Here is a 15,916-nt window from a genome sequence, read left to right as displayed (position 1 = left end):
GATTCACCAGGACCCTGGATGGCTTGATTCTGGGCTTAAATGAATTGATTTAAATATTTTTGGAAATGTCAATGGGAAAAATGCATTGACTATTTTGAAGTGGAGCCAGAAAATGGCTGCCACTGCTATGCCCAATATACTTCACCAGCAAACCCCCACACAACATCGGAAACCTCTCCACCACTGTCATTCCTCTCAGAAAACACCACCATTCACCACGTTCAATTTTGGGTACTTTGGGCATGTCATTTATCATTTTGGGCATGTCATTTATCATTTTGGTCATGTCATTTATAGGCGGGTTGCCTTCAGCAGGGGACCCTCGACATCCATTTCCCTGGGCACATCAACTGGTAGATTCTGAGCCTTTCCCAGACCAGCGTGGAGATAATATATCCCCCCCAACTGCTCCTTGGTCTGCCCTGTGGTCTCTTCCCAGGTGGGTCGTGCCTGCCGAGAGGCATCCATATTAAGATACCTGAACCACCTCAACTGGGTCATTTCTATGCAAAGGAGCAGCAGCTCTACTCCCGAGTCCCTCAAGAAGGATGACTGAGCTTCTTAGCCTGTCCCTGAGGCAGATGCCATGCAGCCAGTCAGTCCTCCTGAGAAAACTCATTTCGGCCAATCTTCTTTCAGTCATGACACACGTCTCATGACCATAGGCGACAGCTGATAGAGATCTTTGCCCTCTGGCTCAGCTCTCTTTTTCTGTCACTACGGTGTGTGTGTGTGACAAAAAGACAGCTGTCCTGGCCTCACTCCTACCTGGAGTGGACGATCCACCCGCTTTCCCGTTTGAGACCCGTGGCCCTCAGATTGACAGATGCTGATCCTACAGCCCCACAAAGTATAAAAGTATAAATTATGGCTTAACCCATACAAACCGGGAACGCATCTGTGTAAGCACTTTATCCATATTTTATACTTTGGGCTATTCAAAAATAGCAGATATACAAGCTCATAGCTATGAACTTGTAGATCTGCTATTTTTTTTAAATATCTAACATTTGTGCAAATCTTTGAATACATATATTTTTTGAAACAAGATTTTTAACTCAAATCTTTGCTTCTGGGGGGGTCCCTGGCTGGAACTAAATATTTCGAGATGGGGGTCCGCGGCCAAATACATATCATTTTGGGGGTCCGTCCGTGACATGAAAACGTTTGAGCACCACTGATATTATAGCAACAATAGTCTTTCAGAAAACTGTTAGGATTTAGAAGACATTTGTAGAATCGGAACCTCAGGTCTTAAGACCTGGAACGCATCTGTGTCTTTTTTAGATTTCTTTGGGCTATTCAAAAATAGCAGATCTACAAGCTCATAGCGTGGCACCGAGTGCCGCGCTACGAGCTTGTAGATCTGCTATTTTTGAAAAATCGTGTTTTTTTTTTATATATTTAAAAAATATATATATTAGGATTTAGAAAACATTTTTAGAATCGCCCTCAGGTCTTAAGTGGTTAAAGGTGCGCTACGTGGGCACTGGGTATTGCCACACTTTGCTCCATTTTGGTATAATTGTATTACTATCAAACTAGGTGAAGAATGTACAACATAATATAACTAAATACTTTTTTCCCCCAATATTTATTTTTGGGCTTTTATGCCTTTATGGATAGGACAGTAGGCTGACAGGAAATGGGGAGAGAGATGGGGAGTGACATGCAAGTATGTGTGGTGCATAAAAACTGAACGCTATTTCTCCATGCTTAGTTTCTGACTCTGGGTTCAGGAAGCAGGCCTGCTGGGAGGTCTGGATGGTTCATGGTGTACTGTAGCACAGGTTCAGAAATGTATTTTTGGCCCTAAACCATTCAAATATATATTCAATAAATACCTTTTTACCCCTTTTTTTCAAAGATTTATTTATGGACTTTTTAACCCGTTAAGACCTGGAACGCATCTGTCATTTTTTTATTCGAGCTAAAAAAGCATTATTTTACACTTTGGCTATTAAAAAATAGCAGATATACAAGCTCATAGCGCGGCACCGAGTGCCGCGCTATGAGCTTGTAGATCTGCTATTTTTTTTAAATCTTGAAAATGTGTGCAAATCTTTGAATATATATATATTTTTTCAAGCGAACATTTTTAACTCAAATCTTTGCTTCTGGGATCCCCAGGAACAAAATATTTTGAGATGGGGGTCCGCGGCCAAATACATATAGTTTTGGGGGTCCTTGACATGATAAAGATTGAGCACTGCTGATATAGAAACGTATTTTTTTTTCAGAATACTGTTGGGATTTAGGAGACGTAGAATCGGCTTCAGGTCTTAATGGGTTAAGTATAGGACAGTAGGCTGACGGGAAATAGCGAGAAGGACGGGGAGTGACATGCAGCAAAGGCCGCCGGGATCAGGACTCCGCTGGGATCTCGGACTCGAACCCGTGACGCACTGTCAGGCTACATTGAGCCTAGGTGCCTGGAACCGCTACGCCAGCTGTCCAGGCCAGAGCTAAATACTATAGTAAAATAACACAGCTTGTTGTCTTCATACTCAAAAATACTGGTTCCTCTGTGGTTCTTTGGGGTGGTTGAGGTGCTCCACTGTCCCAATTTAAACCTCTACCAAAATGTCAATCATGCAAGTACTCGCATGATTGACAAGCACAGAGTTCAAGTTCATACCGTAGGTGAGCGGCGAGATTTTGGACGGGCCAAAAAAATGCACAGCCATGGTAGAACACAGATCAGAATTGCTGATAGCTGGCACAATGGCTGACACACACACACACACACACACACACACACACACACACACACACACACACACACACACACACACACACACACACACACACACACACACACACACACACACACACACACACACACACACACACACACACACACACACACACACACACACACACACACACACAGGGTATGTGAACCTGACATAGTCGCCAAACCTTGTATGGCCAAATCCGTTCCTTTTTTGTCATTATAATTTAAATACAAGCTTGTAGATCTGCTATTTTCCCTACTTTTGTTTGACACTCTTGTATGATAAAGTAGGGCATTAATTTAGATACGAGGTTTCTGCCCAACAGCAATGATAACACTATTAAAACATAAAATGAGATGAAAAGGGTAGCACATCTCCAAACTCCAAAGATAACAGGACAAAATACTCACATCACACACAAAAACAAACGCTTAACGTGTTTTCGGCAAATAAGCCTTTCTCAGAGTGTTGACGAGCACACAGATTCAACCAGAAGATGAGAAGAATGACCTGATGTACCCCTCGTTTCAGAATATGTTTACTGAATTTTGAATTTTTAACACCCCACTGAGAATCCCACTGTTGAAGCGCTAATATAACATCTCTTTCTAACTCAACCATTTAAAAACTATTGGGATGTTCGTTCTACTTCAGTCGAAAGAATATTTTAAGACCAACTCGCAAGTTCATGATTATAATACTAGACAATCCGACAGTCTCCATCCTCCCTCCAGCCGTACCACTCATAGACAGTTCTCGATTAAAGGCATATGGGGTAAGGCGGCACGCAAGATAGGGCCTTTAGTACGGATGTGTCCTGGGCGTCGCCCTTGGAGGGCCTGCTTTGGGATGGGGGGAGGGATGGGGGGAGGGGGGGGGGGGGTTATATATCCACGCTGGCCTTGGAACGCCTCAGGGTCTCCCAGTTCCCGAGTTATCTAATGTGGCCCCGGAAAAGGGAAGTCTGGGATTCTCTGCTGAAACCTCCACAACCCAATTCAGTAGAATCGGTGGTGGAAAAATAACTACATTTGTTTTACTTAAAAAAGTATCAATACTGCAATGTAGAAGTACTCTGTTAAAAGTAAAAGTCCGGAATTCAAAATGTAAAAATGTGTCATCATGTAAAAGTACAAAAGTCATCATGTAAAAGTACAAAAGTATTGGTATCAAAATGTACTTCAAGTAGAAAGTACTCATTATGCGGAATGACCCATGTCAAGTTTTCAAAATGTATACAAATCTTTTGAAAATAGCAGATGTGAGCTTGTAGATCGAGAAATATATAAAGGGCTTAAGTGGCTAATGTATGTTTAGTAATACAAATCTAAAAAGTAACTAGCAACTAAAGTTTTAAAATCACTGTAGTGGAATAAAAGTACAATATTTTCCTCAGAAATGTAGTGGAGTAGAGTAGTATTGAAAATAGGAACTACTCCACTGAAGTATAAATACCTCAAAATTGTAATTAAGTACAGTACTTGAGTAAATGTACTTAGTTACTTTACGCCACTTGTAGAGGACAGATGGAAGGATAGATGGATGGTTGGATGGCCAGACGGATTGCTTTCTGTCTCTTGCTAAATCAACCTCAATGAAAGTGTGTGCGTCCGGGAAACAGTAGAAAAACAGCAGCGTATTCCAGGACGTTCTGGTCCATACTGTACCTGAACAGAGGCATGTGGGGCTTCCAGTGAGGCAGGACCCGGGCCACCGAGTCCCTCATCTGGGTCTGGGCTCCCATGTAGAAGAACCCGTCGTGAGCGAACTTCAGCGCCAGCAGATCCGTCGGGTGCTCCACCAGAATCTCCTCCCACGTGTCACAGGCTTTGGGGAAACTCCTGCGACGAAACAACACCGTTAAAGTCGTTACTTTCTTTTCTTCTTTTTTTACATAACGAAAATAGCAGATCTACAGGCTCACAACGCGATGCAGTGCATTGTGAGCTTGTAGATCTGCTATTTCCGCCATCGTATAATAAAGTATAAAATAGGGCTTAGAAAGTAGAGAAAGTGATATTTTTGGGTCAAAACAAAATGTTTTTATTTATTTTTGTTGTAAAGTTAAAGCTCTACATTCTCATAGTAATCATTGCTACAGAGTGTTTGTTCAGTAACAGGGGATTCCCCACCTCCCCAGCTCTTTGGTAAACAAAAAATACTACTAGAGTTCCAGTTCCAATTTCGTCTGCTCACTTCTTTGTGTCATCACTTCCAATTTCATGACCGGAAGCTGTTCCGGTAGGAGACACAAAGAGTCTCTTTTGTGTCTCCTACCGGAACCGCTGCCTACCGGTCCACTGGTCATCAAATTATTGGCTTAGGAATGCGAAAAAAACAAAAAAATATAATTATTTGGGTGAACTGTCCCTTTAAGTGGTTAACTGTTACTGCAGAGCAATAAACTTCCAACACAGAGATATATCAGCATGTTGATCTCTCCAGGTGGAGAGATTCATGGGAGCTGGGAAATATTGGCTTTCTCCTCCCATGGACAATATTGTGAAATCAAATGTCTTCTCCATACAGTATAATATCACACAGTATACTGCTGGGAAATAAAGATGTGGGGAGGTAAAACGTTAGTACTTGCCAGTCTGTGACAGTAAATAAATAAAGAATGCCTTTGGCGTGGTAGTGTGCGTGTGTGTGTGTGTGTGTGTGTGTGTGTGTGTGTGTGTGTGTGTGTGTGTGTGTGTGTGTGTGTGTGTGTGTGTGTGTGTGTGTGTGTGTGTGTGTGTGTGTGTGTGTGTGTGTGTGTGTGTGTGTGTGTGTGTGTGTGTGTGTGTGTGTGTGTGTGCGCGCGCGTGCGTGCCTGCGCGCGCGTGCGTGCGTGTGTGCGTGCGTGTGCGTACGCCTCCAGTGACATTCAACCTAATTCCACCTGACGTGTCTGGACCACCATGAACCAAACGCCATTTGAGGACATTAAATCTACCGGATAATATGACCTTACTTCTTTAATATAGAAATAACAATAATATAGCATCCTATAGATATGCAAATACGTTCAGTAGGTAAACAAAAAATAACACACATATGTTTGTTAAAGGGCAAGAGCACTTTGGTAGAGGTTAGCCATGATGTACTGTAACTCCAAAGGTGGACAAGAAATCTAAAATAATTGCTCCATTGATTAGAAATTGATGATTCAAAATATGCTCCTCATTGACTTACATTGTACACTGAAACAGCTCTCAAAGTCACTCTTTTTAGCATGTAAACGAACACAAAGAGAGCTAATTCAGACGATATAGAACATCACCAAACCCAGTAGTTATTTTGGTGGGGGTTTTTTTTATGTCAACTTCCTGTTGATTTTACTATTTGAAGATCAAGATCTGGATCCATGGATGGTTCTCTTCCTAATACATTTAAAAAAAGGCCTGGCCAATGCTGGCCACTCAAAATAGCCACGCCTCCAGGTCTTAAAGGGACATTTCGCCGATTTTGCATCAAACCCCTATTTTTATCTAGGTCTAGGACCCATAAACATGATCCTGGTGTGTTTTTTGTGTTTTATCTGTATTTTTGGGCGGTGAAACCGCCCCTATAAGTGAGATTTGGAAAAATGTACTAACTCCTGCGCTGTGATCTGGGCCCAGGAAATTAGTAGAATTATCCTGCGCTGTGATTGGCCAATCACAGCCTATTCAGGACTGTGATTGGCCAGTGTCACATGACACATGTGCATAGCCCTATATAAGCAACCATAACTTGAAAAAAACCAAACTTTGGTTTTTTTCAAGTTATGGTTTTGTCCATCATAAAGAGTGTTTCAATAAATGTATTTATCCTTTGTACATGATTGATCGACTCCATTCAGTATTGTGATTAGCTAGCAAGACACCGCCCACTTCACACAGGGTGTGATTTTTTTATTTGTATCCATATCCTCAGAGACTATGAGTCATTTGACTCATAGTCTCTTTATCTCACCTTATTTCCTGACTACAATGTAGACCACACCCCCACGCAGCCTCCCCTCCCCACAAGGAAGGGCAGTGCCCCAAAGCATTATGGTTGTTGTAGTAATGCAGCAGTCCAGTCAAACCCCAGTCAAACACACAGACTTCTATATTTTTCTGGCCATAGGGTGCAAATTTAAAATTTTGCTACTGTTATCTACTACAAATATTATTAACATTGAGTGACTGTAAGTTCTTCCAGGGGTGAAATGCTCCTTTAAGTTAAGTCATAAGACCTGGTAGTTAAGACGCGCAAAATAGGGCCCACAGTCTCTCTCTCTCGTACCCTTTAGAGAAGTGCTCCATAGCTTTAACATGCAGTCTCTCCCGGGGGGTGAGGTGGTCCTGGGAGGAGGCCAGCTCCACTGTAGTCTTCACGGCGCTGGCCAGCCGCTCGTTGAGACGCACAGAGCTGCCCGTTCCCACCAGCTCCAGGCCTGTGCTGATCACATGGCCCATCACTACAGGCAGGACAGGAACACACAACACAACGCCTTGCATTTACACTCTAATAAACAGATTTGACATATTTATAATGATATAATAATAACATATAGTGGAAAAAAGTACTCAAATGTTGCAATGTAGAAGTACTCTGTTTGCAAGTAAAAGTCCGGAATTCAAAACTTACTTGAGTAAAAGTACAAAAGTATTGGTATAAAAATGTACTAAAAGTACTAAAATGTTTGGAAATATCAGATCTGCAAGCTCACAACGCGTAACGCGCCGTGACGCGTTGTGAGCTTGTAGATTTTCGGCTATTTTCAAATAGCCTTGGTATAAAATAGGGCTAAAGTGGTTAAGGTTTGTTTTATAATGTAATAATTTATATCTGCAAAGTAACTAAAGTTTTCAAATAATTGTAGTGGAGTAAAAGTACAATATTTGCCTCTGAGATGTAGTGGAGTAGAAGTAAAAGTATAGACAATTGGAAATACTCCAGTAAAGTAAAAGTACCTCAAAATTGTACTTAAGTGCAGTACTTGAGTAAATGTACTCGGTTACTTTACACCACTGTATATAACATATGAGAGGAGTGACTTCAGAGGTAATTTGGATGCACTGCGAGCCCATCTTTTTTGACAACATCAAAAGGAGACATGCGTTGCCTTCCACCTACTGAAGATACTTTCCAGTTCCACCTTCACAGAGCCCTACATCAGTTGGCTCTGTAATTAAGCGAGCACACATGTCTCAGCCCTGTGGCAACCAACTTGGGCAGAGAGCGTGTCAGTGGTAAGTTAGTGGCAACTATGATGCTGAAGGAGGAAAAACATGAAATTCTGTCACTGCAAGAAAAGCAAGTGTGCCCGAGGATGCTCCTGTGCAAGAGCCGATGTCAAGTGTGTCATTGCATGTCTCTGCACTGGGAACCCCAACAAATTTTCAAAAGTTAAACTAAAAGTTAAACTAAAAGTTAAACTGACACTTGAAGAAAGTGAGTGAGTGAGTGAGTGAGTGAGTGAGTGAGTGAGTGAGTGAGTGAGTGAGCGAGTGAGTCTTTATTTATTGAGCTAATGTTTAATTTCAGGTTTCACTAATATATAAAAATTCAGCTGTGATACATTTTATTGTAAAATACTGTTGTTTTGAATTTGTTACAAGTTTTTTGGGGGGTTTTCAACAACAAAAAATGTCTCTAGGAATTTTGAGCATAAGGGTAATAAAGTCACCACAGAACCTTTGATTTGGGGTTGATTGTAATAATATTTTGTGTGGAATGACTAAAGTAAAGATGAAAATATTGGGAAAAATGCAAAGAACGGGTGAATTTCTTGTACATAAAATGGCTATAAATCATTTGGAAAGGTTTTGCGAGTGTATTTCTTAACTTGGGTGTTGTTCACACATGTGTTGTGTGTATCTGGGAAGTATTTATTGACAGCCTACACAACCTACTGAGGAATTTAAGAAAACAAATCTAGTTCAAATCACACGGTCAAAAAATAACGGCTTCATTACACAACATTTCCGGCAGAGCAGGTCTCTCATTCTGTGATAGTAATACTAGGTAACTTTAAAAAAAAAAACTAAAGTTACATTTTATATCTTTTGTGAGTGGCAAATGTTTCACAACACCCATTCCATGACTTTCACCATCGAAAGCCTTTTTTATATATAACATATGTCGAAAGAGGACAGGGGCGTGCGTCTTTCCCGCAAAAATTACGTAAACGGCCGGAAAACAGAAACGGAAATGCACCGGTTTCCTGTTTGTCCCCGAACTACCGTGCGAGTAACAAAAAGGAATTTCACGCTGTTTTTATGGCATTATAGGATTTGAAGATGGAAAAACAACAGCAAAAGAAAACAGCTCACGGTAACTAAATCTCCACTGGCTTAGAGAAACGATCCACAGATAGTATAAAACAACAAAAAGAACGCTTTTTGAAACGCTTCTGCCTTCCGGTGAAAACAAATGGAATTCTGGGTAATGCAGGAAACCGCTAAAGACCTGCAATGACGGTAGTGACCAGCAGAGGTTGCAAAAAAATCGTTATTTTGGGACTTGCACAGTACCCCTTTAATGACCAAATAAATAGAAAAAAATGAAACGGAAAAGAAAAAAAAATGTGCGAGCACGCACGCATGCACGCACACACACGTACAGTATGTGGGTGTGTGTGTGTGTGTGTGTCACTGGCCACAATGAGACAGACCTGTCACACTGGCTCTGCGCTCCCTACAGTACAGGGGGATTTACTCCTCCCTTTGCCACATAAACTTGCTCCATGAAAGGTTGAGAAAATGTCATGTGACAACAGCGAAAAGTTTATCTATGTAAGGAAACTGTCGCAATACGTGAAACGTGGCTGGATGGAACGGTGTGGTGGATGCATCTTGCTGCATGTGAGAAACTCAAAGTGGGCAAGTTGAGGCACAGCTGTTTACAAAGGTCCCTAGAGAGTCTGCTAAATGCCAAAATTATAAATAGCAGTATCTCGTAGTATTTGAGAAATTGAAATAAAAACAATGACATGCACCCAGCAATATAATGTATACTTTCACACAAGAAATTAGTTTGTGATGAAAAAAAAAACGAGGGAAAAGTTGTTGTGGTTGTTTTTTTGCCAAGGAGTGGTATTGGTGCTAAACAAGTGCTTGCAATTGATCGAGAATCATGAAAAATCCTAGTTTGACCACACAAGTTACTTAAAGAAGAATTAATTCTTCTTTAAGAATTTATGTGAAATTCTTCCACATAAAGTTGCGGGTACCCCAACTTTCAGCAGCTGTCACGAGTTCTCCTAAGAGATTTATTTATTTTATTTTATTTAAATGTTTGTTTTACTAGACACTACAAACACATTGCTGAAGAAATATCTTGGTAAGGAATTTTTTGCAATAACCCTGGCTACAAATGAAAGTTTTCACCATACAGTATGTATGAGTTTCAAGCAGCATTTGAGTTTGAATTTCAAGCAGCATCTCAAAATCCAAAATTCAATAACATTTCTACCTTGTTTAGTAAAAAAAAAGTGTTTTGACTTTTAAATATACATCTTTAATATATTTCAGCATAGTGGTCATAGCCGCCATCTTTAAATTGTCCATTTTGAGGTATTAGCACTCATTTTTTAGCTGGACATACAGCAGATTTGGTTTCAGCAACCCTTAATACCCATAGAAGACATGTAGGTCATAAATTAACATGATTTGCCTTTAAATAAGCACATTTTCTGAAATTCTGCCTAGTCTGTTCTGTGGCACTGCCTGCATAGAACCTCAGTCAAAATAAATAACCACATTCAAATGGTAGTTCTATCTGCCTCTGTCCTGTCCCTGTCCCGTCCCGTCTGTCTGTCTGTCTGTCTGTCTGTCTGTCTGTCTGTCTCTTAATGTCTGTCAGACAGACAGTAAGATGTAGATTATTACTGTCCGTCCGTCTGTCTGTCTGTCTGTCTGTCGTCATGTCTCTCCCTCTCTATCGTATCTCTTAAAATGTTTGTATAGAGAAGCATGACAGTCTGACAGCATATCAATCAAATTATAATTACGCTTCATTTTCCAAATAATAAAGAGGAACAAATGTGCACAACAACAATAATATTGATAATACATTAATTAATATCAGGAAAAAAAGCTAATAAATGGTAACAAGAAAACATCTATCTGTCTTTTTTACAAACAGTGCATCAGTTATTAGCATGTAACAGGTGGTTGGAGGACAGGTAAGAGTACATTCTATAACAGGAAACAGCTGGTGCAGGTGCTGCTACTGTACCTCTGCACCCCCCAGCACATAAAGTAGGTTACGTTGGCTAAATAATGGCTCTATTAGCATGAGGTGAGAATGCTCGCTCTATGTGTGTCACTGCACAGCAGTACAGCTTACTCACATCCATTGGATGAGGTACTCAGATTCTTTTGGCGATACCACAATATAGAAATACTAGATCTGTTACAAGTAATGGTCCTGCATTCTAAATCTTACTGAAGTAAAATCGCAAAAGTATTAGTCGCATAACATGTAACAAAAGTAAAAAAAGATAATATGCTGAATGACCATTTCAGAATCATTATATAGGTTGAAGTAGTTCACCCAATATAATATATGCAATTACACACCTCATGAAGCCTTGAATTCATGGAGAGGTTTTTGTTTTTGTCGCATTCCTAAGCCGATGATTTGACGACCGGCGGAGTCTGAGACTCAAAGAGTCTCCTATTGACCAATGAACCATCAAATTATTGGCTCAGGAAAGCGACAAAAACCAAAAAGAAAATTGGATTATGATTATTAATCATTAACCATTTAAGCCCTATTTTATACTTCAGCTATTCTAAACTGCTATTTTTGAAAAATGTTGATTAATAATTAGCCTCTGAGATGAAGTGGAGCAGAAGTATAAAGCATCGGAAAATGGAAAGACCCAAGTCAAATAAAAGTGCCTCGAAATTATACTTAAGTACAGTACTTGAGCGAACGTATACTTTAGTTACATGACACCAGCTGCATGCAGTCTAGCGTTCTCTCCCTCCCTGTCTTTTTGCTTGGTGTGGACGGAGAGTCGACACGAGACAGAAATAACTGCAGAGTGCGAGCACTTCAGCTCAGACAGGAGGCTCAGTCATGAATAATGTGAAGGTATAAGGAGACCGGCAGACAGTCATAATGATCCCCCAATGCATGAAGAAATGTGAATTCATTCTCTCTGGTCCTCTGGTAGGGCTGCTGCTGCTGCCTTGACAAGAATGGTCTTTGTTACCACGAGCACTTTGCCAGCAGCCTTATGCACCATCACTGCTTATCCCATTGAGGCCTGAGAGGTTCAAAGATTTGCACACATTTTCACCATTTCTCAAAAATAGCAGATCTACAAGCTCGTAGCGCGGCACTCGGTGCCGCGCTACGAGCTTGTATATCTGCTAAATAGCAAAATTGGAAAATAATGCTTTTTTTAGCTCAAATCAAAAAAGATGCGACACAGGTGCGTTACAGGTCTTAATGGGTTATTAGACCGTCAGTTTGTCATTATACGTGTGGTTAGTACTAGTGCTGGGCAATATATAGATGTTATATTCGTACCGTGATATGAGACTGGATATCGTCTGGGATCTTTTGGATATCAGGATATCTGGATATAATATGGCAAAAGTGTTGCCTTTTCCTGGTTTTAATCACTTAGACCCAGTGGTGTAAAGTAACTATAAGTACATGTACTCAAGTACTGTACTTAAGTACAATTATGAGGTATTTTTTTCTTTACTGGAGTATTTCCAAATTTCTGGACTTTTACTTCTACTCCACTACATCTCAGAGGAAAATATTGTACTTTTACTCCACTACAATTATTTGAACATTTTAGTTACTAGTTACTTTGTAAATTTTGATTATTATTACAAAACATACAATACCCACTTCAGCCCCTATACATTTCGGCCATTTGAAAATAGCCGATCTACAAGCTCACAATGCGTCGCGATGCGCAAGTACATTTTTATACCAACACTTTTGTTCTTTTACTCAAGTAAATACTGAATTTCTGACTTTTACTTGTAACAGAGTATTTCTACATTTCAGTATTGATACTTTTACTTAAGTAAAAACATTTAGTACTTTTTCCACCACTGGATATTATATTCATACCGTGATATGAGACTAAAGTTTGAGGATCCAATGGAGTTAGCTGCTTTTGTCAGAAGCACTTTTTAATACTTTTCATTGACTCCATTTTTTTTTACCAACACACAGACGTAAAGGGTGTTCAATAGCACTGATTTATGGGGGAAAAAATGCAAAAGCGGAAAAATTGTGTTAGCTGGTTCCTACCGGACAGCAACGATATTATACTCGATTTGATAGGAGTTTAATGGTATTCTCTCTTACCAAAGTGTGGATCGGCTGCCTTCACCGCAGACATGCATCCTTCAACCCCTCCCATGGTCTCATCATTACGCCAGGTCACATACTGCATGTGGAACAAAAGTCAATCAAAGCCTATTCATTGCCTCCTTTATATAATAGCATTTTATTGAGTATTGTATTGTTTGTATGAGAGAGAGAGAGAGAGAGAGAGAGAGAGAGAGAGAGAGAGACTGACTGTATAGCAGTGATTTTCTACTTTTTACACTGTAAAATCCTCAGTGTTTATTTAACTCTTCTATTTGCACACTCTTGGGAGTTATAGACCCGTAAGGTTACATTTGCTTCCTAACTATCAATAATCATTTACTGTAGCTGATGAGGACCCCCTGAAACCTAATCAAGGAGGACCACCCCTGGGGGCCCCAGACCCCACGTTGAAAACCACTGCTAGAGGGAGAGAGAGAGAGAGAGAGAGAGAGGCAGAGAATGAGAGATCTATCATCTGTCAGCACCACTGCCCTAAACATGTAGTGTTGTTGTTAGTAGGAATAAACACAGAAGCACCCGAGAGGAAGTGGACTAAGAAAGAGGAGGGGCCAAACCAAGTTCCTGTGTTTTTCTCCTTTTCTTTACTGATTGGGTTCCCAGATTGGAGAATGAGAGATAGAGAGAGACACAGAGAGCGAGAGAGCGAGAGAGGGAGCGAGAGAGGGAGCGAGAGCGAGAGAGAGACACACAGCGTAGAGGTGTTAAGGTCCTTCCACACCAGGAGCATTCATACATCAGGCTGCAGGTGCATAAGGACCTTTAGTACCTGGGTGAGAATGGCATCATAGATTTTGCAAGCCTCGTTGCTGCTGGTGGACAATGGAAGACCTTCTGCCCTCCAAGCCTGTAGGAGAGAGAAACACTGACTTCACCGTACAGTATATACCCACCAACAGCAGACAACACACTGACTTACCATCTACAAGGTTGTGGGCTATTTTTGAAGATTTGATGTAGAGGGGAAAAAAGGGAGGGCCAAGTGCAGATTCCTGGGGGACCCCCGGTCAAAGAGTCCATTACAAACTTTCTCTGGTTTACTATTTTGAGTAAAAAGGAGAACATGTTTGTTTTTCTCATTAAAACTACAGGCATTTCTTCCAAATTTGTAATAAAAATATTGATATATTTGCATACACCACAGAAGTGGTTTTGATCATTTCCCTCATTAATTCAGGTTTGGTTTGGGTATTAATTGGTTCATTTGTAGTTTTTTTCCAGGTTTTTTAAAAATGCATTATATTTACAGATGCATTCTCTTAATTTAATTACAGCTTCACAGTGGTGGGGAAAAGTACTCGCATGTTTTACTTAAGTAAAAGTATCAATACCGCAATGTAGAAATACTTTTTACTTGAGTAAAAATGTACTTAAAGTACCAAAAGTAGAAAAGTACTCATTATGCAGAATGTCCCATTTCGCAAGTTTTCTAATGTGTAAAAATATTTTTTTGTTGTACTTAAGTACAGTACTTAAGTAAATGTACTTTGTTACTTTCCACCTCTGCAGCTTCATGCCGTTTCTGGCAATTAAGCCAAGCAGCAGCACACGCTAGCATCGCTACAAAGTATAGCCTTGGATCACAAGACAGTCATGTATCAGAGCAACAATCTAGTCCAATATGACTGTCATATGTTGTTGTGTGATCCATCGCTACAAAGTATCTAGCTCCGACGGAACCTCTCCCTCCGCTGTATAGCTCCGAGATGAGGCTCCTCGTTTCCCTCTGCCGTTTTAGCAGGACATTGTCGCACATTTTCCACTTTACATGTTTCTTACCCCTTTCTGCACATCGTATCCAAAAAGTAAAGGTTTTCTGCCATGCTCTCAGATGTTTTAAGTTCTAGCGCACAATAAGAGCTATCCAACGAGTTGAAAAAAGTATTGAATTGATTCGCCTCTGTCCTCAGCCGGTTCCATAATATTTTGCATTAGAAGATCCAATTCAACATTTGACCAGTAGGGGAAACAGTAATGTTATCTCTACGGGCGCAACTCTTGCGCAATGTCTTAAAAACATGTAACCGGATGAGGACCGAGGCAAATTAAATACTTTCTTCAACTCGTTGGATAGCTTTTATTGTGCGCTAGAACTTAAAACATCTGAGAGCATGGCAGAAACCCTTTACTTTTTGGATACGATGTGCAGAAAGGGGTAAGAAACATGTAAAGTGGAAAATGTGCGACAATGTCCTGCTAAAACGGCACCGACAAACGAGGAACCTCATCTCGGAGCTATACAGCGGAGGGAGAGGTTTCGTAGGGGCTACAAAGTATCAGGCTTTTAATGAAGCCATGCGTACTACCGTTTAATCACGTGCATTGTCACGTGTTCTGGTGCTGTTGTTTACACTTTTACAGGGTGTGTTTAAAGTGGTTTCTGTTTTAAAGTCAACAAGTGATCCAGTGGACCAGGGCTAGCTATACTCGTGCTTTCAAACTAACAGATCAGTATGTTATTTCACGATATCCCGCAGTCATAATTATATTCCCTTCTGTTATGCTACAGAGACAGTACTGCTATAGTGTTGTGTTACTGTAACACACTACAGTAAGCTCGCCTTCAGCTGAATGCAAACTCTTTTAAAAGCTCTTCTTAAACACTTACCTTACAGTCTCTAAAGCTGTTGGCCATCATGTTGCTGAGCTGCAGATTGTGTGAAATTACAACTTCTTTCCAAAGTCCAGCCTACAGTCAAATAGTCAAGATCATGAGTGGAGTGGTGTGGGGAAAACCCGGACAGGAGCTCATTTTTATATAGGAAGTAGGGACTGGATTGTATATGAAGGTTATTATTAGTTCAGTGGTTCTCAACCTGTGATTTTTGGGGGGGGTCCCCAGATAACAGTGAAGT

General features: G+C 40.5%; 1 protein-coding gene across 2 annotated transcripts in view; it reads right to left on the bottom strand.

The window, feature by feature from the left end:
* The window catches only part of ttc38 (tetratricopeptide repeat domain 38), a 40,750-nt gene extending 25,001 nt beyond the window's left edge, over window positions 1-15,749 (bottom strand). For both annotated transcript variants that reach the window (XM_080438747.1, XM_080438748.1), the window contains exons 1-5: window positions 15,670-15,749; window positions 13,831-13,908; window positions 13,038-13,119; window positions 6,993-7,167; window positions 4,406-4,579 (exon numbers count right to left, since the gene is read on the bottom strand). In XM_080438747.1, coding sequence (XP_080294873.1) covers window positions 4,406-4,579; window positions 6,993-7,167; window positions 13,038-13,119; window positions 13,831-13,908; window positions 15,670-15,699 — 539 coding nt within the window. In that variant the 5' untranslated portion in view covers window positions 15,700-15,749. The remainder of the gene's footprint in view (window positions 1-4,405; window positions 4,580-6,992; window positions 7,168-13,037; window positions 13,120-13,830; window positions 13,909-15,669) is intronic.
* Window positions 15,750-15,916: the final 167 nt, after the last annotated feature.

The sequence above is a fragment of the Gymnoscopelus braueri genome (assembly GCF_963280865.1).
Source record: "Gymnoscopelus braueri genome assembly, chromosome: 9".
Lineage (NCBI taxonomy): Eukaryota > Metazoa > Chordata > Actinopteri > Myctophiformes > Myctophidae > Gymnoscopelus > Gymnoscopelus braueri.
This window is presented reverse-complemented; position numbering and strand designations above follow the sequence as displayed.